Source organism: Tiliqua scincoides, chromosome 2 (genome assembly GCF_035046505.1).
Source record: "Tiliqua scincoides isolate rTilSci1 chromosome 2, rTilSci1.hap2, whole genome shotgun sequence".
Taxonomy (NCBI): domain Eukaryota; kingdom Metazoa; phylum Chordata; class Lepidosauria; order Squamata; family Scincidae; genus Tiliqua; species Tiliqua scincoides.
The window spans coordinates 114071144-114095489 of NC_089822.1; the positions used below are offsets into that span (position 1 = coordinate 114071144).

General features: G+C 45.6%; 1 protein-coding gene across 1 annotated transcript in view; it reads left to right on the forward strand.

Annotated features, from left to right (window-relative positions):
* Positions 1 to 1856: 1856 nt before the first annotated feature.
* LOC136639621 (dynamin-1-like protein) overlaps positions 1857 to 24346 on the forward strand; it is a 29552-nt gene continuing 7062 nt past the window's right edge. The window contains exons 1-12 of the mRNA XM_066613976.1: positions 1857 to 1900; positions 2021 to 2164; positions 3453 to 3603; positions 6671 to 6717; positions 9784 to 9855; positions 9981 to 10067; positions 13385 to 13547; positions 14340 to 14460; positions 14682 to 14813; positions 16462 to 16668; positions 16753 to 16873; positions 24065 to 24220. Of these exons, the coding sequence (XP_066470073.1) occupies positions 2063 to 2164; positions 3453 to 3603; positions 6671 to 6717; positions 9784 to 9855; positions 9981 to 10067; positions 13385 to 13547; positions 14340 to 14460; positions 14682 to 14813; positions 16462 to 16668; positions 16753 to 16873; positions 24065 to 24220 (1359 nt within the window). The 5' untranslated portion in view covers positions 1857 to 1900; positions 2021 to 2062. The remainder of the gene's footprint in view (positions 1901 to 2020; positions 2165 to 3452; positions 3604 to 6670; positions 6718 to 9783; positions 9856 to 9980; positions 10068 to 13384; positions 13548 to 14339; positions 14461 to 14681; positions 14814 to 16461; positions 16669 to 16752; positions 16874 to 24064; positions 24221 to 24346) is intronic.

The following is a 24346-nucleotide window of genomic DNA, read 5'->3' on the forward strand; positions in this document are numbered from 1 at the left end:
TGTTAATTGAATAAAAAATCCAAATGTATGAATACAAGTTGGGGAACTTGGCTAGACTGAAGCTGAGGTAGAAGGATCAAAGAATGGATCACAGCTTGACATGAAGAACTTGTAAACAGCAGCCCTGAATATGACTGCCAGCTCTCCAGGAAAAAAAGCTGCCTGTTGATTTAACAGGTTTGAGATGCAGAAATCAATTGCTGCACAGTCCCTTGCGCAATTTGGTGCTTTATAATTAACAAGTTATGATTGAATAATGCTGATAAATCAGCAGGTAAACCTATGTAAAAGCCAGAGAGAAGAGGTGACCTGGATTGGAGAGAGAGAGAGAGAGAGAGAGAGAGAGAGAGAGAGAGAGTGTTAATCTTTTGCCCTGCAACAATCCTGATCCAGATTGAATCCAGGTTGAGCACTGTTGCACTGTATTTGCCCCAAGCATTGAAACTCCATTGGTGCTGATACCTAGTAAGATGACTTCCCAAAGTGCTGAACTAAATAATTATTTTAATTAAAGATTATTTGAAGTATTGTTTTTATAACCACACTGAGAGCTGTCCCACCTTTCAGCTCCTTCCATCATCTCAAGAGGCTCCAACAATTCACAGGTTATAAGACTACACTTGAACTTTTTAATAGAACAAATTAGAACAAATCCCTTAACAAATGGATGCAAATAAGTGTTGTAGATTCACAAGCACAATATTTTAGAACTGGACCTATTCCAAAAGTATGCTTTTATTAACCCCTTTCCAGTGAAAATCTATCCAAAGCAAGCCAGAATGGACATTTGATAACTCATATTTTTGCGGAAAACAGTGAGAGGTTTTAAACATACATGAGAACAATATTTTGGAAAAGACATTTCCAATGACATTATTAACCCTTTTCCAGCCAAAATGCATTTGTAACAAACAATAGGTAGTTAGAATGACTGAGCCTAAGGCACCAAACAAAGCCAGTCTCACACACAAGAACAAACTAAGTGGGAGTGAAGGAATGAGCCACCAGATTTATCCTAATTCCCCATTCCTGGGCTACAAGGGGCTTTTCAGAATAGGGAAAAGAACACCAACATCCTAGCGAGCCAGGTCAACCAAAACCACAAGCCCACTGGGAATTTATATGACAGGACACAAAATATCCCCTTTTCATACTTAGTTTGGACTGTAAATGGTTTTTGGAAAGAAAGACGTGGAACGCCAACTTCCAAGTGTCCATAAATCTGTCCAATTCCCATTTAAAGATACCTAGCCCAGGTGCCATCACCACATCCTGTGGCAAGGAGTTCCACAGTTCAATTACTGGGTAAAGAAATATTTTCTTGTGTCTGTTCTCACTCTCCTGCGGGTCAATTTTAGTGCATGTTCCTTGGTTCTGGTGTTGTGCAAGAGGGATAAAATCTTTCCTCTTGCATAATTGTATGTCTCAGTCATGCGTCTTCCTAGAGACTGTAGCATTTCCTCATGTGGGAGGCGCCCGCGGCCATCACCGGCCCCTTCTCTGCAGGGTGCAGACGTGCACACACACTCCTGCACTGTACTGATGGTTCTAGGGGCGGGGCAAGGGAGGGGGCGGGGACTACTGAATGACACCAGAAGCAACCACTTGACCTCCGAAGACAAAAGCTGTGCTCTTATGGTCTGACATTTGAACGCCTTCCACTCGAACCCTCTTCTTCTCATCTGATTGGTCCATGAGCTGACCAATGAACCGTAGCCCCGCCCCAGGGTCGCCTGTCCTCCAATAGAGCCTGTTCTTCTCTTGATGGACGGAATCCTGACCCTATAGAAACAATCAGTGTCAAAGACCATGACCAATAGGAGCGAGGACCGGTCCGGCCTGGAGGGGCGGGATTTCCAGGTTCAGGCGCGAGGGCGGTTGTTGCCGGTCCGCGGCAAAGGTCTCTGAGGCGAGGCGGTGGTGTTGAGGCTGCTCTGTTGAGGGGTGGCGGCTCACGGAGCTGGTCGGTGGCGGGCGGGAGCAGAGCTCCTGCTGCTCACGCGTCCCCTTTGTCTCGTAGGGAAGGACCCTCCGTCCACCTGAGGTGTGCTTCTCCGTCGCCATGGAAACCCTCATCCCCGTCATCAACAAGCTGCAAGAGATCTTCAACACGGTGGGGGCCGAGATCATCCAGCTGCCCCAGATTGTGGTGGTCGGCTCCCAGGTGTGTCTTGCCTCTTAGACCTCTCCCCAGCAGGTGGCGGGCAGGTGAGGCAGAGCCTTCCCACTGGAGCCCTTTGAAGAGCGCTGCCACCTTGTGAGGAGCCCCAGCACCCACATCCCACTGTGGTGGGTGGGGAGGCAGGTGAGGCAGAGCCTCCCTGCTGGAGTCCTTCAAAAGCACTGTCATAAGAACATAAGAACAGCCCCACTGGATCAGGCCATAGGCCCATCTAGTCCAGCTTCCTGTATCTCACAGCGGCCCACCAAATGCCCCAGGGAGCACACCAGATAACAAGAGACCTCATCCTGGTGCCCTCCCTTGCATCTGGCCACTGTGTGAGGAGTCCGAGCACCCACAACCCACACGTGGAGCAACCCACGGCAAGAATTGGAATTGCCGTGGACCGCTTGCCATGCCAGCGGCAGGCGTTCTGTTCTCCACCCTCCCTGGTGGAGGGGAAGCATGGGGAAGCATCTCTCAAGTGAGCGGACCACCAGAGACGACTGAGAATGGACCATCTGCAGGTGGCACTTCAGTGCCGGCTGTGGATGGTCCCTTCTGTGCCCTCTCTGGTGTTCTGTTAAGGAGTGCTTGCTCAGGAAGATGCTGGACGTGATCAAAGGTGATTTTATTCCTGTGACCTCAAGGACCACTTCTCTTGTCTTGTCCTCTGGACAACCTGTGGTTCATGGATCACAGGTTGGGAACCAGTGCTTTACAGGGAATTAGGCAAGTTACTGATGCTGAGAACTCTGGTATCTCTGGCATATCTCTTTTTCCTCTCTGATCCCCCACACCCCACAATCACATCCTGTGATTCTTAGGGTCTCTGTTAATTTAGAGTTGTCAGCTAATCGGAAGGCTTACTCTTGTGTCTTGAACAGCAGTGCGATCTGCAGAAATCAACAGATGAAGTGTTTTGTAGTATGGAGATTATTCCCTGATAATGCCTGTAGGTCAAGCTGCTCTTAAAGGTGCAAAAGGAGAGGCTGGAAAAAAGTTGAAAATGTATGACTGCCACAAGGCAGTGATAAAATAAGGCTTGTATTAGAGGAGGAAGGTCAGGATCCTTCCTGTAACATATCCTTCCTTTTCTATAATCTTAAGAGATTTGCAGTGCATGTCTACTCAGGACTGAGTCCTATTGTGTTCAGTGAGGCTTACTCCAAGGCAAGTGTGTATAGGATTGCTGCTTAAAAGTTTCTAGAATAAAATCGCGTTGTTTTTTTCCTTTAGAGTTTATCATGTCCTTTCCTTTCCCCCTTCCTGCGGCTGCCTGTCTCCACAGAGTAGTGGGAAGAGCTCAGTTTTGGAGAGTGTTGTAGGCCGGGACTTCTTGCCACGTGGCTCTGGTGTTGTCACGCGCCGGCCACTTATCTTGCAGCTGGTGCATGTCTCAACATTGGAGGAGAGAAGACGGACAGCCAGTGGAGAAAGTGGTAAGGAAAGAGCTGGGCTTTGGAGGTCCTTATCCAAGCATAGCAAGAAAGTTATGAGGGAGCATTGACTCCTGGGTCTTGGCTCTGGATATGAGAGTGGAATGTTGGAATCTATCATCTGTCTATCATCTGCTTTCCTTTATTGATGAATAGCATAATACAAATGTGATAAAAATGTAATAATGTAATACAAATGATAAAATCATAAAATACGATAAATCCTGTAAATGAATATAATCAGTAAAAATAAACAAGACAAAGTTACAGATGGCCTTATCTATAAAACTACGATCACTAGCAAAAGTGTCTTAATAATAATAATAAATAATAATAATAATACAGGTATTTATATACCGCCTTTCTTGGTCGTCAGATTTCTCCTCAGACTTTATTCAAGGCAGTTTACATAGGTAGGCTATTTAAATCCCCGTTGGGATTTTTACAATTGAAAGAAGGATCTATCTTTCAAGAACCACAACATTCAGATGTTTCTTTCTGATCCGGTATCGCATTCTGGCCTCCATCCTCCCACGCTCAGAGCAGATGGAATAACTCGGCTCAGCTTGTCAGCTGCTTCAAGGTCGCACAGTGCCGGTGGCCTCAAACTGGCGACCTGCGGATCTTATGCATAAATGTCTAAATAAAGGCTTCCAAATATCCAAAAGTTTATTAACACATTTAATTAACACATTTATTAACACATTAAGCCCTTGACTTATCTGTGAGATCAGCATACTCTGGTATCTGCTGTAAGATTTATGTACTGTTTAGGAACATATGGTTAGTACTTGAATGGGAGACCGCCAGATTGAGAATTTGCCTGGACTTGATTTGTAGCTGCTGCCAATAGAAGCTTGGAAGGCATGAGAGGTATGCAGCTAGGAAAAGGCGACTGCACCATGAAAAGGGAAACATCTGGTGAAATGAAGGCTTTCATGAGTTTCCGCATACTTGTAAAACGTTATTTGAAAAATGGGGTTTATGGCCAGCCTGCTGATGTAAGCTGACTTGAATCTATGAAAAAGGTGATATATAAATACAGAAATGAATAAATGACAGTTTTGGCTAAAAGAGTTTATAAAGGCTGATCAGGTTCAGCCCCAAACTATGCTGCCCCATTTCTGAATGCCCAACCCTTTTAAGCTCACATCTGGAAGGACTTCTATGCCTGTTGGTATTATTGAGCCTTCTTCAGGGACTACAGAAAGGTGGACAAATCTGTTGTTCTAATGCTATTGCCTACTGTCAGTGGCATAGCTAATGAATGTGTAGCCCATTGCAGAACTTAAAATGATGCCCGGAAGTGACATCACACCTGGGATTTTTAAAAAGTGCAAATTGGGGGAAACTTGCCTTCTCTCCCCAGCCAGTGGCATAACTAAGGCATCTATATGCTACCTGGGATCAAAGAAGATTTTGTAGCCCCCTTCCACAACAAAATCAAATTTAATTAAGTAAATAAATAAAAAGTGTGCCCCTTATTGATTAGAGACACTGTGCTGGGTGAAGAGGAACAGTTATTCTCTATATGCTAAATATTAGGGGATCCCCACTTGAAAAAGTGCCTCTTTACCAGTTAGCAGGAGTACATTGTTGGCATCCTTCAGTCTCGGAAGACTATGGTGTCACGCTCTGAATGGTGGTTCTGGAACAGAGTGTCCTCTCCAGTGCGCAAAGCCTAGGTAAAGTAGGTATGGAGGATAGGCTGTTACCCATGCAGCAAATCCCCCCTCTCCACGTCGCTGAAATGGTCCAATGGAAAGGCAGAGGCCAATACGGTTGATTCCAGCAGCGTCGCAGGAGTTGCTAGAATGTGACTGTGTTCAGCCATGAACTGCCTCAGGGACTCCGGCTCCGGATTTTGCCTCAAGGTTGACTCCTGAAGCCTTTTCCATAACTGGATGTAGCCACAAGACAGTGGAGGTTTGGGATCAGAGTTTTCCTTCTCTCAGATGAGCTGCCTTCCCAGGCTGACGAGTCCCATCTACCCGGTGGCTGTTTAGTCGCCTCTTACGACAAGTACAGCCAAACTGAGGGCCTATTCTTATCCCCAGCCCCCAGGGGAACAGGAACAGGAGCAGGAGTAGCTGTGTTATAATACATGGAAATGAGAGCTGACTCATATTAACACCTTATTGGTTCCACGCTGTGTTACAATAACATCTCATTGGCTCCCAGAGCAGTCATAGGTCAGTTTTGAGTTAAAGAAATCCACTTTTTGTTCCATAAGGCAGTTGGGTTTTCATTTTCTGGTTAATTGGCCATAACTTTTGATAGAATACAGATATTCCAATTAGGTTTGTTTCATTGCATTCTGCATTAAATCACTTTTCCAATGCTATATAACATGATGGTATTATTCGTACATATCAATTTTTTTCACAATTTTGACCACTAGTGTCAAGCTCAGCTTGTTGGTCCCCTAAAGCTAGTTGTCTGGTGTGACTGCTACCCCTGCACCCCCTTAGCTATGTCACTGCCTACTGTAAAAGAGCATTTTTGCAAAATTGGTATCAAATACCTCATCTGGCCACTAGCAGAGACTTTAGATTAGCTTGATCAGAGCAACTCTGGTACCATTTGTGAATATTTGGGCTTAGCCCTGAAACTAAGTGGAAATAAAAACAAACATGAATCCAAGCATGTGCAGAGTTCTCATTGACAAATCATAGTCAACCCCTACACATCCAGGCTTAGAGTGCAAGACTTCGGTGGGAGGCTTTACAGCCAAAATATACTGGGTAAGAGAAGATGGAGTGAGCACAACAGGGGATGAAGGGGCAATCTTTAAGATAACATTTGCAAGACTGAGCTTTAAAATAGAAATAGGGAGAAAGACGTTGGAATGATTTGGACTGATTTTACAAAAGAATTCATATGAACAAGCAAACAGATTTAGGTGCTCATTCCTAGCAGCGCTTGCTGTACGCTAGCCTTTCTATCTCAGGAAGTTAGTACAGTTGCAAGAGGTTATTCCCTTGAGCTTGTTGGTTTCTGGGGAAATGGCTTACTAAAAGATGCTGAAAAGATTCTCAGACAACTTTTGGTATGCTTTTCTTGGTTGCAGGTGTACAGGCTGATGAGTGGGCCACCTTCCTGCACTGCAAGCACAAGGTACAGGTTGGATGATACAGATAGCTGTCTAGGATGGCAGCGTTCCTGGGGTTTCAGGCTAACTGGGACAAATCCTCCATAGCAGAGGAACACAATTATTCATCCTGCCTCTCCCCAGGGTCTGTGGTGTGGGGACAGTTCTGCCTCTTTTTCCATATGTTTCCTCACTGAAGGTCTATTCTGTCCTTCTATACAAAAAGCAGCAATTTGAGCAGCCCTCAAGGAGCGAGTACAATATCTTCCAGCAGGAGTGTGTGTTCGTCTGTGTGTGTGTGTGTGCGCACACATAGCTCAGCACATAGAAAGTCCCTGGTTCAATCCCTGGTACTTCCGGGTAGGACTGGGAAACACCATTACCTGCCTGGAGTGTTCAGTCAATGCGGACAATGCTGGGCCAACAGTCTGACTAGGTATAAGGCTGCTTCTTGTGTTTAGCATACAGTACGATGCAGGGTGAGTCACAAAATAAGCATATTGTCATTGGTGGCAAAATGATTGGAATCAGCCCTGCTAGCAGGTAGAATTGGTTTTCTTGGTAGTATTTGATAGCTCATCTGAGACCCTCCTTAAGTCAGAAAGACCTCATCCTGCTCGGGAGCATGCTTTTCATAACCTCCCCAGAGCGTGCTTTAAAATCCCATATTTTCTGCCTCCCACCCTTTTGCTACCTGCGAGCCTCCCACCAGTGGTCACTCGAGCTCACCAAGATTGATAGGTGACTCACCAAGATTGATAGGACTGACTTTTGGGGCTCGCCTCATCAACTGGGCACATGCATAGTTGATTCAGTTGCTGTGGGAGCACGTGTGCCATGACATCAGTTTTTCCAGGACTCAAACTGAGAAATACTACAGCCTAAACTTCAAACAGATTTACTCAGAAGACACAGCATCCTAATAACAGTGCAATTCTGGGCATAGTTAAATCACTCTGAGACTGAACACTTCGATAAAGTGCCTAACCCTGCATAGGATTGTGACTGTAAGCGTAGTTGCAGTTATAGCTATAGTTTAGAGCAGGGTTTCTCAAACTGTCCTGATGGTTGGTGGGTTAAATGCATGGAGTTCCATGGAAAGTGAAACTGAGCCACTTTGTGTGTTTGCTCATGAGCAGGCGACCACGCCTTAGTCCATTGCAAAGGGCAGGCTGAGAGAAATCCAACTCCACCAGAATGGTATCAATCCGATGAATGCAGCCCCAAAAAAACACCTGAGAAGGAAGTCCCTCCCTCCAAGCTGATGAATGTATTGAGCCCTATGGAAAATGAAACTAAGCTATGCTGTCATGTTTACTCACAAGTAAGCAACCATACCTTGGCTCCTGCTGAAGTTCAGGCAAAGAAAATGCAAGGCCATCTGAATGGTCCCAATCTAATGAAAGTGGAACTGAACAAATGCTCCAGAAGACAGCCCCCCCTCCACTAAAAAGGATAAAAATGGTGGCTTGACCTGGTAAAGTTACTTATTTCCTTTTTTAGACTGTAGAGCTAGGTGGGTGTGAGTCATTTTAAACAGTGAGGGCCCAATCCTATCCAGTTTCCCAGGCCCAGTGTAGCTGTGCCAATGGGGTGTTCACTGCATCCTAAGGTGGGGAGGCAGTCACAGAGACCACCTCAAGGTATGGGAACATTCATTCCCTTACCTTGGAGTTGCATAATGGTTGCACCGGTGCTAGAAAGTTGGATAGGATTGGGCCCGGAGTCATTTTAAAAAGTGGGTGGCAATGTTCCTGGGGCAGGGCAAATGGGGCAAATACCCTCAGTACTGAGCCTCGTGTGACTCCAGGACCATGTGGGAAGCTTTTTCACACAGGGTAAATATGGGGGGGTGGGGCATCGCATACCTTTGCCCTGGGAGAGGTGAGGGGTAATTTTGTTACTGACAGTGGGTTCTGGTGCTAATAGGTTTGAGAACCATTGCTTTATTGGAAAGGGTTGGTGTTTTTCCAGACTCCTCTCCCCCCCCCCCCCCCCCGTGGAGCTTCATTTCCTCTCCTCATTGCTCTGAGGTTTTAATGCTGTTGAATCTCTTTGAATTCCAATTCAGCCTCCACCCCATGTTGGATTTAAAACCGAGTTCATTCCAAATCACACTGAACTGGTTTAAATATAAGAACTTAAATTGAACTGGTCAGTGGGAAGGCCTGAAAATCTTACTTATTTGCTTTTTAGGGGGAAGGTTGAATTTATTGCAGGCAGCCTACAGAGAGAATTGGTGGAACAATTTGTTTTACTTTAATTTATATTAAAAATAATAATTTAAAAATTTTTTTAGTTTGCTTGGTGATGACACTTCCAGTGGGTCCCAGATAAATTATCATTCTAAAAAGTGGGTCCTAGTGCTAAAAAGTTTGAGAACCACTGTTTTAGAGTCTAAACAGGCCGGAGTTACATTATGAATGAGGATCCCACTGCAGCGGGTTGTTTGTTCTGTTTTTAGACATCTTTCATAAAGTGTTTGGTGCACCTGTAAGAATTGTGTGAATGTTACAGTAGTTACAATAATGGGACCTTTTGCAGATATTGCCTGCTGGTTTTCAAATGCATTTCTATTACCATGGAAGCTGGAAACTTGTTTTTCATAGTGTTAATCGTCAGCACTTCTGAGTTGAGTCTGCATGGTGCAGAATCTAAATTACTCTTTGCTGGACTTTCCAAATCATTCTTTTATGCACCCTTAAAGTTTTGCTGTTGTGTTTTTGTTGTTGTTTTTTTGCTGTTGGAAGTAGGTTCCTTTTCCCTTCCCCAGAAAAAAAGCTGGAGAGCAGATATTTTGTTCCTTAACTAGAACTGCCCAGTTGCCATCCTACAATGTTATGAACCACCAAGTTATGAGGTTCTTTGTTGATTTTGCTTGCCCATTCTCCTCCACCTGCTATAGCAAGCAGGACTGATTCTGCCCCATAGCTGGCAGGGAATGAGAACAGGTGGAGTAGGGGAGAGGACTAGTGGAGGAGCCTGGAAGAACTGCAGTCCTTTCACAGCTTCTAAGGAAATTTAACATCTTTGGGTTTCAGTCTGACGATCTCACCTGAGTTAGCCTTTTTGGTCAATTTATCTTCCCTTAGATCTTTATTGACTTCACTGAGATTCGACAGGAGATTGAAAGCGAGACTGAACGGATGACTGGGACCAATAAGGTACCTGCTCTTGAGCTGTTGAGCCAATAAGGTACCTGCTCTTGAGCTGCCCCTCACCCTCATGAGAATCCTGGTGTCCTTACTTCTTCTCAATCTATTTCTTTAACTGGGTTTTCTGCTTGCAGGGAATCAGCCCTGAACCTCTCTATCTGAAGATCTACTCTCCACATGTGCTCAGCTTGACACTTGTTGATCTGCCAGGAATCACCAAGGTGAGAGGCCTTGAGAGTGCAATGATAATTTCCAGAATTCAGAAAGATACCTGGGAGGTGCACAGCATTTTAGGAAATATATCCACGATGCTAAATGAAGAACTATACCATTCCCAGCAAATGTGTGATTTCCAGTCTTTTGTTTGGTGCTGATTTGGAATGAGAGAGTGGAAACATTGCAGGAAAAAAAAACTGTGGGTGCTGTACTTGATCTTCCCACTGCTTTGCTCCCTCTGATTGGCAAACACGTTTCAGAACCTGGAGGTTGGGATGGGGAATGTGCTGGGATTGGGTGTGTGGGTAGGGGAGATCCCACCTCTGTAGGTGAAGCAAGAACTTCAGGGTATGACCTGCTGCATGAAAATACTTCAAATTCTTCAGGCCCAAACCCTGTACTGTGTGGTCTTGAATGATTTTTTTTTTTGATTGGTATATGCTTTATGAGACTGCATCATATTGGCAACCTTCAGTCTCGAAAGACTATGGTATCGTGCTCTGAATGGTGGTTCTGGAACAGCGTCTAGTGTAGCTGAAAAGGCCGATTCGGGAGTGACAATCCCTTCCACATAGGAAGCAAGTGCAGTCTGTCCCTGGTCTGTCTCCCTGGCTATGGGCCTTCCTTCTTTGCCTCTTTGCCTCAGACTGTTGGCCAAGTGTCTCTTCAAACTGGGAAAGGCCATGCTGCACAGCCTGCCTCCAAGTGGGCCGCTCAGAGGCCAGGGTTTCCCACCTGTTGAGGTCCACTCCTAAGGCCTTCAGATCGCTCTTGCAGATGTCCTTGTATCAGAGCTGTGGTCTACCTGTAGGGCGCTTTCCTTGCACGAGCTCTCCATAGAGGAGATCCTTTGGGATCTGGCCATCATCCATTCTCACAACATGACCGAGCCAATGCAGGCGTCTCTGTTTCAGCAGTGAATACATGCTAGGGATTCTAGCACATTCCAGGACTGTGTTGTTTGGAACTTTGTCCTGCCAGGTGATGCTGAGGATGTGTCGGAGGCAACGCATGTGGAAAGCGCTCAGTTTCCTCTCCTGTTGTGAGCGAAGAGTCCATGACTCGCTGCAGTACAGAAGTGTACTCAGGACACAAGCTCTGTAGACCTGGATCTTGGTATGTTCCGTCAGTTTCTTGTTGGACCAGACTCTCTTTGTGAGTCTGGAAAATGTGGTAGCTGCTTTACCGATGCGCTTGTTTAGCTCGGTATTGAGAGAAAGAGTGTCGGAGATCGTTGAGCCAAGGTACACAAAGTCATGGACAACCTCCAGTTCATGTGCAGAGATTGTAATGCAGGGAGGTGAGTCCACATCCTGAACCATGACCTGTGTTTTCTTCAGGCTGATTGTCAGTCCAAAATCTTGGCAGGCCTTGCTAAAACAATCCATGAGCTGCTGGAGATCTTTGGCAGAGTGGGTAGTGACAGCTGCATCGTCGGCAAAGAGGAAGTCACGCAGACATTTCAGCTGGACTTTGGAATTTGCTCTCAGTCTGGAGAGGTTGAAGAGCTTTCCGTCTGATCTGGTCCGGAGATAGATGCCTTCTGTTGCAGTTCCAAAGGCCTGCTTCAGCAGGACAGCGAAGAAAATCCCAAACAAGGTTGGCGCAAGAACACAGCCCTGCTTCACTCCGCTTCGGATGTCAAAAGGGTCTGATGTGGAGCCATCGAAGACAACAGTGCCCTTCATGTCCTTGTGGAAAGATCTGATGATGCTGAGGAGCCTGGGTGGACATCCGATCTTGGGGAGAATCTTGAAGAGGCCGTCTCTGCTGACCAGGTCGAAAGCCTTCGTGAGATCTATGAAGGCTATAAAGAGTGGCTGTCGTTGTTCCCTGCATTTCTCCTGCAGTTGTCTAAGGGAGAATACCATATCAGTGGTGGACCTGTTGGCTCGGAATCCACACTGCGATTCTGGATAGAAGCTCTCTGCAAGTACCTGGAGCCTCTTTAGTGCAACTCAGGCAAACAGCTTTCCTACAACGCTAAGGAGAGAGATGTCGCGGTAGTTGTTGCAGACTGCATAGCCTTCATAAAACTGGAATTTTGTGTTGATGCATGTTTGGTAGGGACTAAGTTGAGTGTGCATGGGGAATATGAAATACAGGCCTTTAGGAACTGTTGGAGGGGCAGGTGTACCAGGCACTGTTTGGCAGCTTTTCTTTGGAAAGTGCCATTTCCAGGATTCGGGGGGGGGGGGGGAGGGTCTTGGACAAAAAATGTAGAGTGCAGTGGTGCTTTGTTCAGCAGTAGTGCTCTTTTGAGGCTGTGGTCCCTTTGCTTGTTTTGGGGCATGATCTGTACTTACTTGCTCAGAAGCAAGCCCCAAGGAGTGTCCAGGGACTGGCTTCTAGTCAACTCTCCATGCACACTTGCACAGTAAATGAACCCAGTAAACAAAAAGCATGCAAATCTTGCAGTGTTGCCCTAAAACCTGTCACAACTGGCAGGAGCAGGAAGTTTATTGCCCTCAGAAGGGCAAAACCTCAGGGAAATTCCCACCCCTTTCAACTGGCAAATGCTGCTTTTTCAACTGGCAAATACATGAGGGCACATAAGGCCTGCTGAAGGATGATTGACAGCACTGGAGGAGGGACTAGCATTGCTTTTCCACATTTAAACCTCAGGATTGCTGCAAAGGTGTGGTCACAAATCCCATGTGAGTGGAAACTCACAGATGTGTTTTTCCCACAGAATAACTGTACATTTGGTCTGGACTTTACTCAATCACCCTGATAGGGTCTTCAGTTGTTCCTCAGATTGCTTTGTAGTCATATGATCTAGAAAAGTTTTTGTTTTAATTAAGTGAAAGCTGAATTTCCTAGAAAGTTGCATTCTGTGTCCAGTAAACATTTTATGTGCTTGCATGGGATCAAAGAATTGTATACAGCCTTCCTTCTAAAATAGATGTTCCTTTGTCCATCCATGAGGGCTAGAACTTTATGGACTTCAAAAGAAAGCTAATATTCTTGTTTGAAGGGCATTTCCCTGACTAGAAAAGAACTTAAGGTTCTACATGTTCTAGAACATGTGCATCAAATTCACACTAGGTTACCGGTGTATGAAACTAGAACCACTACACTTGCTTAGTAAACTTAGCTCCCCTTCCTAGAGTTGGAGATAGAAAGCAAGAATTATGTGGTGCTTGGATTTGATTACAGCCCTTCCTCCCTAAGGCAGAAAGAGAATTAGAAAACATTCTTCAGTGTTGGGTGCAGTCTGATACAGTTGATGTGCTACAAGCTCCTAATCTATCTACCTTTCAAGCTAGAAATAAAACCCAACTATTCTTTGGCTTTTAGTAATTCAGTGAATGGCTTGCAGGTGCCTGTTGGAGATCAGCCTCCTGATATTGAGGGACAAGTCCGGGATATGATCCTGTCCTATATCTCCAATCCAAACTGCCTGATCCTGGCTGTGACTGCTGCCAACACTGACATGGCTACCTCAGAGGCACTCAAACTAGCACGAGATGTTGACCCTGATGGTATGGTGTGTGTGTGTGTTGTGCATGAATGTGATGCAGTATGATGACAGGATGCTGAAGATCAGAATGTCAGAAATTTGTCTCCATGGAGAGATGTACAATTCTAGAATTATGAGCTGTCTGCTGGGGAGGTATCCCTCTTCATGTGTATTGGGTCATTAGTATGAGACATTAGAGGGCAGGGAGCCTGGTTTAGTGGTTAGGCTACAATAAAAGTGAACAGTTGCATGTACTGCTGAAGTTTGAAACTTGCTCTAGACTGATAATAGGCTTAGGAGAAAATGAGTGGGAAAGCAAGGGCCTTAGAGCAGTGGTTCTCACACATTTAGCACCGGGACCCACTTTTTAGAATAGGAATCTGTCAGGAGCCACCAGAAGTGATGTCATGACGGGGAGTGACATCATCATGCAGGAAAATTTTTAGCAATCCTACCCTGCAATCCTACCCATGCTAACCTCGGAGTAAGTCCCACTGACTGTCATTGTTAAAAAAATATATATACACATATATATATAGCTTGTTAAATGTATAGGTCGGTAACATTTCCCCAAATGGTACCATGGTAGCATCAAGTCTAATATATTAAAAATAAAATATTTAAATGAATGTGGACCCACCTGAAATTGGCTCACGACCCACCTAGTGGTCCTGACCCACAGTTTGACAAACACTGCCTTAGAGGAAGAAATACACAGACTGGGATGGAGGGGAATGAGGGTGTAGTAAGGGTCCTCCTTTCTAGACATCAGCAGTTACTGAGAGAACCGAGAAAGAATGGTTGTTCTCTGCAGGTCGAAGGACACTGGCAGTGATCACCAAGCTGGACTTGATGGATGCTGGGACAGATGCCATGGATGTGCTGCTGGGCCGTGTGATCCCTGTCAAGCTGGGCATTATTGGAGTGGTCAACAGGTCAGTGGTATTGGGAGAGAGGGGAAGAGGAAATTGGAATAGTTTTAGGATTCCTAAGAATGCAGCCCCACTTCAAGTGGTACAGAACACTCTTGAGCATGTAATAATATGAGTTGCATGGGGTGGCAGGATTGTCCATATAGACTCCTGGATCACAAGGCTTCACCCTGATTTGTGTTTAATGATGAATTTGCAGTTGTAACTCCCATTTCCTTTGACAGGAGCCAACAAGATATCAATAGCAACAAAAGCATCAGTGAGTCCCTACAAGATGAGCAGGGTTTCCTGCAGAAGAGGTATCCATCACTTGCCAACAGAAATGGCACGCGCCACCTCGCCAAGACTCTCAATAGGTGAGAGGGGGAAAGCTATGGAAGAGCCTTTACAAGTTAAGAAGCTGAGAGACCAGGGCTCACAAAAAATGAAGGAGCTGGGGTGAAGAACTAGAAGGGGTAAACAGGAGCCTTTGGGAGTATAATCCTCAATGGGGACCAGAGGAACTGATTCAGGGCGTGTTACATTTCTTGCTTGTGTACATAAGACTTCCTGCATTGTGCCTAAAAAAATCCTCAATCTTGTGCTCAAAATATTGGCATCTCGTGCAGATACTGACTGCCTGTGTGTTTTCAGAATCTTCACAAGGACCAGGAACTGCTTTTTATTTTAAACAAGCCTTAGTTCAGGCCAGACCTTGCAGGTGCAGAATTCTCATTAGACAGAGGATCCTGGCTGGCACTAAACTAACAGAACTGGTATCTAGGCAGGCACCTTGAGATAAATATTGGGTGTTGTGAAGTCAGGAATTCCCTGCCAGCTCCTCACTGTCCTGCTTCAGGCTCTGCATAGGAGTGGAGAATCCCAAAGGAGTTCCTTCAGCCTGAACTGCAGCTCCCCAGGGTATATTCCAGCCAGCAAGAAATTCTCTCCATCCGACCTGTTTCCTCCACTCACCTAAATAGGGTATGGTATAATGAGCAAAGGAAACCATCTTATACTGACTTGGACCTTTTGATTCTTCTGGTTCAGTATTTCCTGTGCTGACTGGCAATGCCTCTGCAGGGTTTTAGGCAGAGGTCTTCTCAACCAAAGCTAGCCCACTCATGAGGCAGGGTGAAGTAGCTCTTCAGATGACCAACTGGTTCCATGGGATCCGCTGCCTATCTGCCTACCCCGGCCAGGTATCAGCTGGTCTACCCTTCCACTTCCTGATTACTCTCCAGAGCCTGGATGGGAAGGAATTGTGGTGGCAACTGTGGAAGCTCCTCCTGGCAGAAAGCCAACCAGCTCTCGGTAGGCAGGCCTCACCACCAGAGTCTTCCTCTCTGAAAGGGGAGCCAAGACATATGGGCTAATTGCCTTTCCCAGCTTGTCTGAAATAGGAGCTTTCAGAGAGGAGCACTGGCAGGCAGAAGGCAGGGGCAGAATAAAGGAGGATTGTAAGTATCTCCACACCTCCAACTTGGGATAACCCTGTTCCAGTCCCTACTTAGAGACATCCAAGAATGACCCTTCACCATGCAGAGTGGGGGTTCTGTCACTGAGCTACTGCTTCTCCCTCAAACGTGAACTGGGAAAACTGACTTCTCATGGTTGCTCAGCCATGAATGTCATGGGATGGACTTGGAACAAGTAAACCATAGCCCAGAACTGTCTATAATGATAGATCACAACTTTTCAAGGTCCCTCTCCAGTCCTGCTTCAAGATGCTGGGCTTGAATCTGGGGCCTTAAGTGGTCAAGCACATGCTGAGCACCAAGCTATGTGCTTGCCCAGTCTGACAGCCCAAGTTCATGGTGGTTATCATGATGATGTTCCCACATCCCACAACCTTCCCACATACACCCTCTGAGCTCCTTTGTGTCCCAAGGACAACATTGGGGGAGGGGGAAATGCAAGTTCCTCTCCTGTGTACTCAAAGGCTCTGCTTTTAGGGGTGGACTGGGCATTTGGGTGTCCCATGCTCATCGAATTGCAGTGGTTGACTTTTTCCTTGTCTCCAAGGCTGCTGATGCACCACATACGTGACTGTCTACCTGAATTGAAGACCCGGGTGAATGTGCTAACAGCCCAGTACCAGTCCGTGCTGCAGAGCTATGGAGAGCCCATTGAGGACAAGAATGCCACCTTGCTTCAGATCATCACCAAGTTTGCCACTGAGTATTGCAACACAATTGAGGGCACTGCTCGTAATATTGAGACGTCTGAACTGTGAGTGACAGTCTGGGCAGAGATGTGGCTTAGCGGAGAGAGGGTGTGTGCCCTCTGAGGCTGATTTCCCCCCATCCATGCCAGGTGCGGTGGTGCCCGAATGTGCTACATCTTCCATGAGACCTTTGGCCGCACCCTGGAGTCCATAGATCCACTGGCAGGCCTTACCATGCTGGATATCTTAACAGCCATCCGAAATGCTACGGTAAGCTATTACCTAGAGCTTGAAGACCACAGAGACCAACTCTGTGTCCTAAATATAAAAACTTTTAGTTACACAGGCCTCCAAAATTGAGGGTCAGAAAAGTTTTTCCCAAACTTTATGGTGGTTTGATATGAATTTGGGTTGCAGATTCCAAAAATGGCATCCGTTTTGCCGTATCACATCTAGTTTTGGAGATATAGTATAGCCTCTTTAGGGAATGGTTCAAGCAGCTTCCTCATGAGGAAGCCATGGTGTAGGCTTCCTCATGAGGAAGCTGCTTGAACCATTCCCTAAAGAGGCTATGCTGTGTCTCCAAAACTAGACGTGATAGGGCAAAACGGATGCCATTTTTGGAATCTGCACCCCAAATATACCCAGGAATTGGTGTAACATTTAAGTAAGCAAAATGTGTGTTGGCCTGTGTTATCTGCCCCCCTCCCAACTGTGCTCCCTCTTCAACCTATGTAGATTCTCCCAAATGGAGAAAATAGGTGCAAAGCAAATGTCACATAGTGACTCGGATGGATCTATGAATCCAGAAGTTGAAACTGGATAACTCCACATAACACTATGTGAATTCCTTTTGTTACTGCAAGGATACAGATTTTTGGAGGGGTGGGGAATATATTTTCCATTTGTGCACTTAGGCTTGAGAGATTTTGTTCAGATCTCACCGCTGCCACAAACTGACTAGATTAATTTTGGTGAGGTGTTATTTCTCAGTTTCTGCTCCCCATCTGCAAAGGGGGGGGGGGATAATAACCTACATAACAGGTGTGTTGTCATGAGAGTTTTTGAACATTCTAAAATAGTATGAAAGTGCTGTCAAGTGTCTCCAGATGACGCTCTCACCATATATCAAGAAGGCAAAAATATCTTTTCTAGCCAATATGATTTGTGGAGACAGAGAAGGTGGCAGCATTGTGATGGGTCATCCCTGAGCCTCAGTAACCCAGCTGAGTTTTCAGATTAACCCATTTCTGCCCAGCCCACAGGTGTACACATTTCATCCCCGTTGCGTATATGCAACGTTGGGCAGAAATGGCTTAAGTCTGGGAGGCCAAGGTTTTAGAACACTGAGGATGAAAGAAATCTAAGGAGAGTGGCAAGAACATGCAAGAACTTCACTTTTTTTTCATTGTGTCTTCCAGTGTAAGGCTATGGGACTGTTAAGTTTATGGATTCAGAGGCTTTCTATGTCTTCTGATGTATTTGGAATTTATGGCTTCTCTTTCGGAAATATTTCCAGGTCAGGCAGGTTGTGGCCATCAGAATCAAACTGTGTTTGAAAGAGGTTTCTTTCCTTCTTTGGTAGAAGATTTCTCATGATCATTTGTCACGATTGTTGATTTGTGAAGATCAGTAGTCGGGGTTTTTTGTAATACACTGGATATGGCTTCCAGGGTGCTTGTATTAAATATATATTATGATGTTGGACTTGCTGGTAGCAGTTTGCAAGGCACTGTGAGTTGGCTACCAAGGAGGTTCTCTTAATAGCCAGGCAGAAGTTAGTAGATGCTGAATGGAAGTCAACCACAAAAGGGATATTTTATTTTTATTTATTTACTAAATTTCCCCTGCTTTATCTTCCCGAAGGGCATTCAACTACGAAATTTAATTGTCATCTTCCTTATGTCTGTGAGGGTGGGATCAGATGCTCTTTGGAGAATAGATTCTTCCACTTTGTTTTGCTAAGAAAGGCCCAAGGTGGCCCAGAATTGTTCTGAAAGGTCAGCTTAAAGGGCCATTTCACCACCTCTTCTTCTTACAAACTGTAGTGACATAGGGCAGTTGGGTGGAAGATGCCTCTTCCTGTTCCAAGTTTAAAAAGTCCATGCTGTTCCAGAGGAAAGGGAGAGGAATGTGGGACACTGCAGAATAAAGTGACCTTCCTGTATTTTATTCATATCTATTAATCTGGAGGGCTTAATCTGGATCTGTCCATGTTATCCACAGCTGTATTATCCTCTTCCTCTCTTTTGCCCATACCCTGGGGATTTGATTCTGTAGTAAACTCTTATCTTCCATCCATGGTCAGCTGTTTCTATAGTGATCCCTTCTCTGATTAGTGCTATAGCAACTTGTCATCCCAGATATTGTTGTAATAGCCCCCTATCCAAATTCTCCCTCGGGTGGCACCTCTGCTGCATTATGGTACTCTATCCGTCCTGTACTGGCACAGGATCTTATTTTTCTTTTCTTTTCCCCCACGCTCCCATTTGCAGCATTATGATACCTTATCTGCATGGCATCTCCTTTTTCCATCTGCCATAGCCCTGGACGCCCATCTTCCTGGCTTTGCTTTAGTAATTTCCTTCTGCTATTGCTAGGATAATTCCATTGTTGTCTAACCTGTCATCTCACCATGACAAAGTAGTCTTCTGCTCTTCCTATTTTGTCTAGTGCAGTAATTTTCAACCTTTTTCATCTCATGGCACATTGACATGGGGCGAATACTGTCAAGGCACTCCATCAATTTTTTTTAAGGATATATTATTAAAAAACAAGTAGAGGTGGGGCCTTGGTATCCACAGGGGATCTGTTCTTGGACCCCCTGCTGACACATAATTTTGCAGATACTCAAATCCACCATCTATGATCCATTAACTCTTCCAAAGAGTTAATTCTCCCCTTCGGAGAGCTCAAGTGGAGCCGAGTCTGGATCACAGATCCACAGATGTATAATCTACAGATACAGGCTCTCCCTATATTAACATTGTGTTTAATGTTCAATAATTAAAATTTTAAAACCAAAACGTAAAATTATTTTTGGCCATAATCCAGGACAGAAAATCCTAGCCAGGTAGCAACCAAGATCACCATCCTAACCAGGTAGCAAACAAGACCACCTATTTTTGATAACGCACACTAAAAAAATCTCTTATTCTTCTTTCCCTATGTACCGTATTTTTCGCTCTATAAGACGCACTTTTTCCCCCCAAAAAAAGTGGGGGGGGGGAAACGTGTGCGTCTTATGGAGCAAATACTGCAAAGCTGCAGGCGTTCTCAGGGCAGCAGAGCCTCCTTGGCAGGTGCTTCTGCCCCTGACCAGGGTCCTGCCTGCGCTCAATGGTAATGCAAATGCAAATTCTATGGTAATGCAAATGCAAATTGTAATGCAAATGCTGGCGCTCAATGGTAATGCAAATGTTCAGAGCTTAGTGACAATGCACTTGCAGAAAAATACTCATTCTACCAGTGCAAGGATGATAAAGCAGAAAAGGCTAGCATATAAAATTCCTTTTAAACTAGAGGTAGTAAAATATGCTAAGGAGCATGGAAACAGAGCAGTGGAGAGACATATTTTATTACACTATCTGGTTCAGAATATTTTTTTTCCTGTTTTCCTCCTCTAAAAACTAGGTGCGTCTTATGGTCAGGTGCGTCTTATAGAGCGAAAAATACGGTAACTAACGGCTTCAAAAAACCACAAGCATGCTTCTTTTGGGGTTTTGATTGGTCTTCTTGACTGCCACTCAATAGCATAGCAGCAGTGAGGGGTCCACCCCATGTGTTAGCCATAAGGGGGTGCCAGCATCGCTCTTACGTTCATTTTGCTGCGCTACCTGTTCTATATAGTCTTGCCTGCTTGCGCAGGACACATATCAAGGAGGTGGGGACAAAGAAGAAGAAACATGCTCCTTCAGCCCACTGGCATGTAAGACATTAGTTCACACCCCCTCTTTTTGTGCTGGTTGGAGCAAACTAGCGCATCCAGTTCATGTGGCTTAGCACTCTGCCTTTCCCCTTTGTGCTGCCCCATCCCTCTTGTTGCAGTTAGAGCCTGCAGTTAGATGCTGGGAGAAAAAATGATGCGATTCCTGGACAAACACCCCGTTTTCTCTTCAAGGGGAACTTGAGGGCAAGAACAGCAAACTAGGATTGTGGACAAAGAGAGGTGAGGGGGCAGCAGAGGCTTCCCTGAGTCTTTAAACTGTGCTTCCAGGAAATTAGAACTGAATGGGAGGTCTGCAACTGATCTAGTGCAGTGGTTCTCACACATTTAGTGCCAGGACCCACTTTTTAGAATGAGAATCTGTCAGGACCCACCGGAAGTGATGTCATGACCGGAAGTGACATCATCAAGCAGGAACATTTTTAACAATCCTAGGCTGCAATCCTACCCACACTTACCCAGAGTAAGTCCCATCAATGGGACTTAGTAATATCATCAATCAATGCCCCATCAGTGGGACTTAGTAATTGGTTGTTTGTCAATATAGATCATTGTTAAAAGAATATACATAGTAGCTTGTTAAAAGTACAGGTCTAACATTTCCCCAAATGCAGTCACATACCATGGGAGCATCCAATCTATTAAAAATAAAATATTTAAATGAATGGGGACCCACTTGAAATTGGCTTGCGACCCACCTAGTGGGTCCCAGCCCACAGTTTGAGAAACACTGGTCTAGTGTATATAATAAAGTTTTCATTTCGCAAACCCATCTACACATTCCTGACTTTGCCCCCATTCTATCTTGATATAGGCGATCGGGGTTCTGTTACCCAACTACACACTTGAATCAGCCTTTGAGCAGTGGGGAGGGGCATATGATCCATACAGGATTAGTAAAAGAGTACCTTTTATTGGGCCTAAGATCACGAACCAGTCTGTAATCTTTCAAGTTTGTTGTACCAAATCTTTAGATAGCAGCTGACTCTTAAGTGCATACACAGAAAAGGGGTGTAGTGGGAGAAGGTGTTGCTGGGCTTGATGGGTGCTTCATTGAGTCTTACAGTGGAGTGAAGAAGGTGGTTGGCAGACTTACACTGCAGTCCTGTGTGGACTTATGTTCCACTGAATTCAGTAGATTTTACTCCTGTATAGGAAGCTCTGCCTGGTGCAAACCATATCTCTGGTTACACCAAGCATGTTGGAACAAAGTTATTTATCCCTTTTGAAAAACAAAATTACTGCTGGATATTTTGTTTTTCAAAAGGGATAAATAACTTTGGGCACAATCCTAACTTGCACTTGAACAGGCAAGCCAGGAGGCTTGTGCTGTATCCAACGCAGGATTGTGACAGGCAGCAGCTTAGCCAGAGGCAAGGGGAAACTTTTCCCCTTACCCCTGGGTAAGGGCTGCTGGCCCCAATGGGTCTCCTTGGACTTGTGCTACCTCCTGAGGTGGAACAAGTCCAAGGAGAGTGGAGCGTCGTCAAGCCACTTCATTCTCCCCAGGAATGGGGGTTGGGATCTGGCATAACTGCAGGATCCCAGCCCTGCCCCTGGCTCCCCATGCACCCGCCCCCGGGGCCACCCATCACCTTCCCTTCCCCCCACCCAGGAATGTCTCCTGCCTTCCCCACACCTACCTGTCACCCTTGCTGTCTTCTGAGCCGACGCAAGGAGCCGGGAGGAAGCCAATGCAGAGGCCTCCATCGGCCTCTGCAGGCCGGCGCTTCTGAGAGCACTGGCCTGCCTTCCTCCCACGGAGGCACAAATGTGCTGTACGGCACGTTTGCGTCCCTCCCAGGCCAGCCCAAAGGACTTGGGCAGCCGAACCCAAGGTTTGGATTGCGCCATTTGTTATTTATATCAATTAAATAACTTTGTCTTCATTTCTGAGACTCATTTGAGCTTATGGGTCCCTTGTAAGGCAGAGAAAAGAATTAAAGCAGTGAATTAGCAGCAGCATGAAAGAACTGTATGCCTCAGGAATGAGATCTTACTTAGGTGCTTTGGGTCTAGGGGTCTTTATCCTTGAGCAATTAATACCTGCAATGTTACCCCTCTGTTAAGTGGAGGACCCTGTTCCTCCCCATCTCGATAACCCTGGTGGGGTTTGGGGAAGGAATAATGTACAGTGGAACCCCTTCTGGATTTGGAGTTTGGTGAGAGCATCTCCTCTCTGGTTAGATGGATTCGCAACAGGTTGGACTGCTGTACACAAAGGTTGTCAATGGCTTTGTGTAAACCTGGAAAACAGTTTCGAGTGGGGTGCCCCAGGGCTCTGTCATTTATTTGGATGAAGGGATACATGGGGGTCTCATCAAATTTGCAGGTGACACCAAGCTGGGAGAGGTAGCAAACACAATGGAAGACAGTAGAAGCCTTCAGGAAGACCTAGACAAAATGGAATACTGGGCTGACATGAATAAGATGAAGTTCAACAGGGACAAGATTCTGCACTTAGGCAAAAATAACCAAAGATACAGGTATAAAATGGGAGATACCTGGCTTGGCAGCACAAGATCCCTTTAGGAGGAATCTTAAAGTTGCATTCGATCACAAGATGAACGTAAGTTAGCAGTGTGGTGTGGCTGCAAAGAAGGCAAATGCAATTTTAGCCTACATTAGTAGAACTGTAGCTTCCAAGTTGCGAGAAGTCATAGTTCCACTTTATTCTGCATTGGTTAGACCTCACCTGGAGTACTGTGTCCAATTCTGGGCACCTCACTTTTAAGAAAGATGCAGCCAAATTGGAGTGGGTTAAGAGGAGAGGGACAAGGATGATCAGAGGGCAGGATAACAAGCCCTGTAAGGAAAGGTTGAGGGAACTTGGTATGTTCAGCCTGGAGAAGAGAAGGTTGAGTGGGGATATGATAACCTCTCAGGTTTTTGAAGAGAGCTATCATATGGAAGAAGGGACAAATTTGTTCTCAACTGCCTCTGAAAGCAGAACTAGATCCAATTGGTACAAACTGCAAAAGAGATTCCAGTTGGATATAAGGAAAAAGTTTCTGATGGTCAGGGCGGTAATGGTAAGTGGAACAGGCAGGTAAGTGGTAGTGGTAAGTGGAACAGACTGCCAAGAGAGGTGGTGGACTCTCCCTCACTGGAGATCTTCAAGCAGAAGCTCGACAAGCACCTGTTGGAGATGCTCTAAGAAGATTTCCTGCTATAGGCAGAGGGGTTAGACTAGATGATCTATTTGGTCCCTTCCAACTCTTATGATTCTAGATCAGGTATGCCTAAACCCTGGTCCAGGGGCCATTCGTGTCCTTCGGGGACTCCCTGTCAGGCCTGCCAATTGGTTCTTGTTTTGGCAAAACTGGAGATTGTGCCATCTATGTGAAGCTGAGGGATGTTGGAGTGCATGATGACCCAGACTGGCACTAGATGATCCAGACTGGCACTAGGTGGAAGCTTAGCACCATCTAATGCTTTGATTCTTTCCCACCTTCACCCCCGAATACTTTGTGTGGCAGTTGTATTGACTGGGCTACGTCTTCACTGTCCTGCAGGGGCCCCGTCCTGCCCTCTTTGTCCCTGAAGTCTCCTTTGAACTGCTGGTGAAACGTCAGATCAAGCGCCTGGAGGAGCCAAGCCTACGCTGTGTGGAACTGGTGCATGAGGAGCTGCAGCGCATCATCCAGCACTGCTCTACTTATAACACTCAGGTATGGCTAGTGCTCCTGGTTTGTTTGTTTTTGCAGGCAATATGGATATAATGGCATTGACCTACCTCACAGTGTTGTTAGATTGCTGAGATGTGGTATATGGAACTCTGTGAACACTCAAAAGAA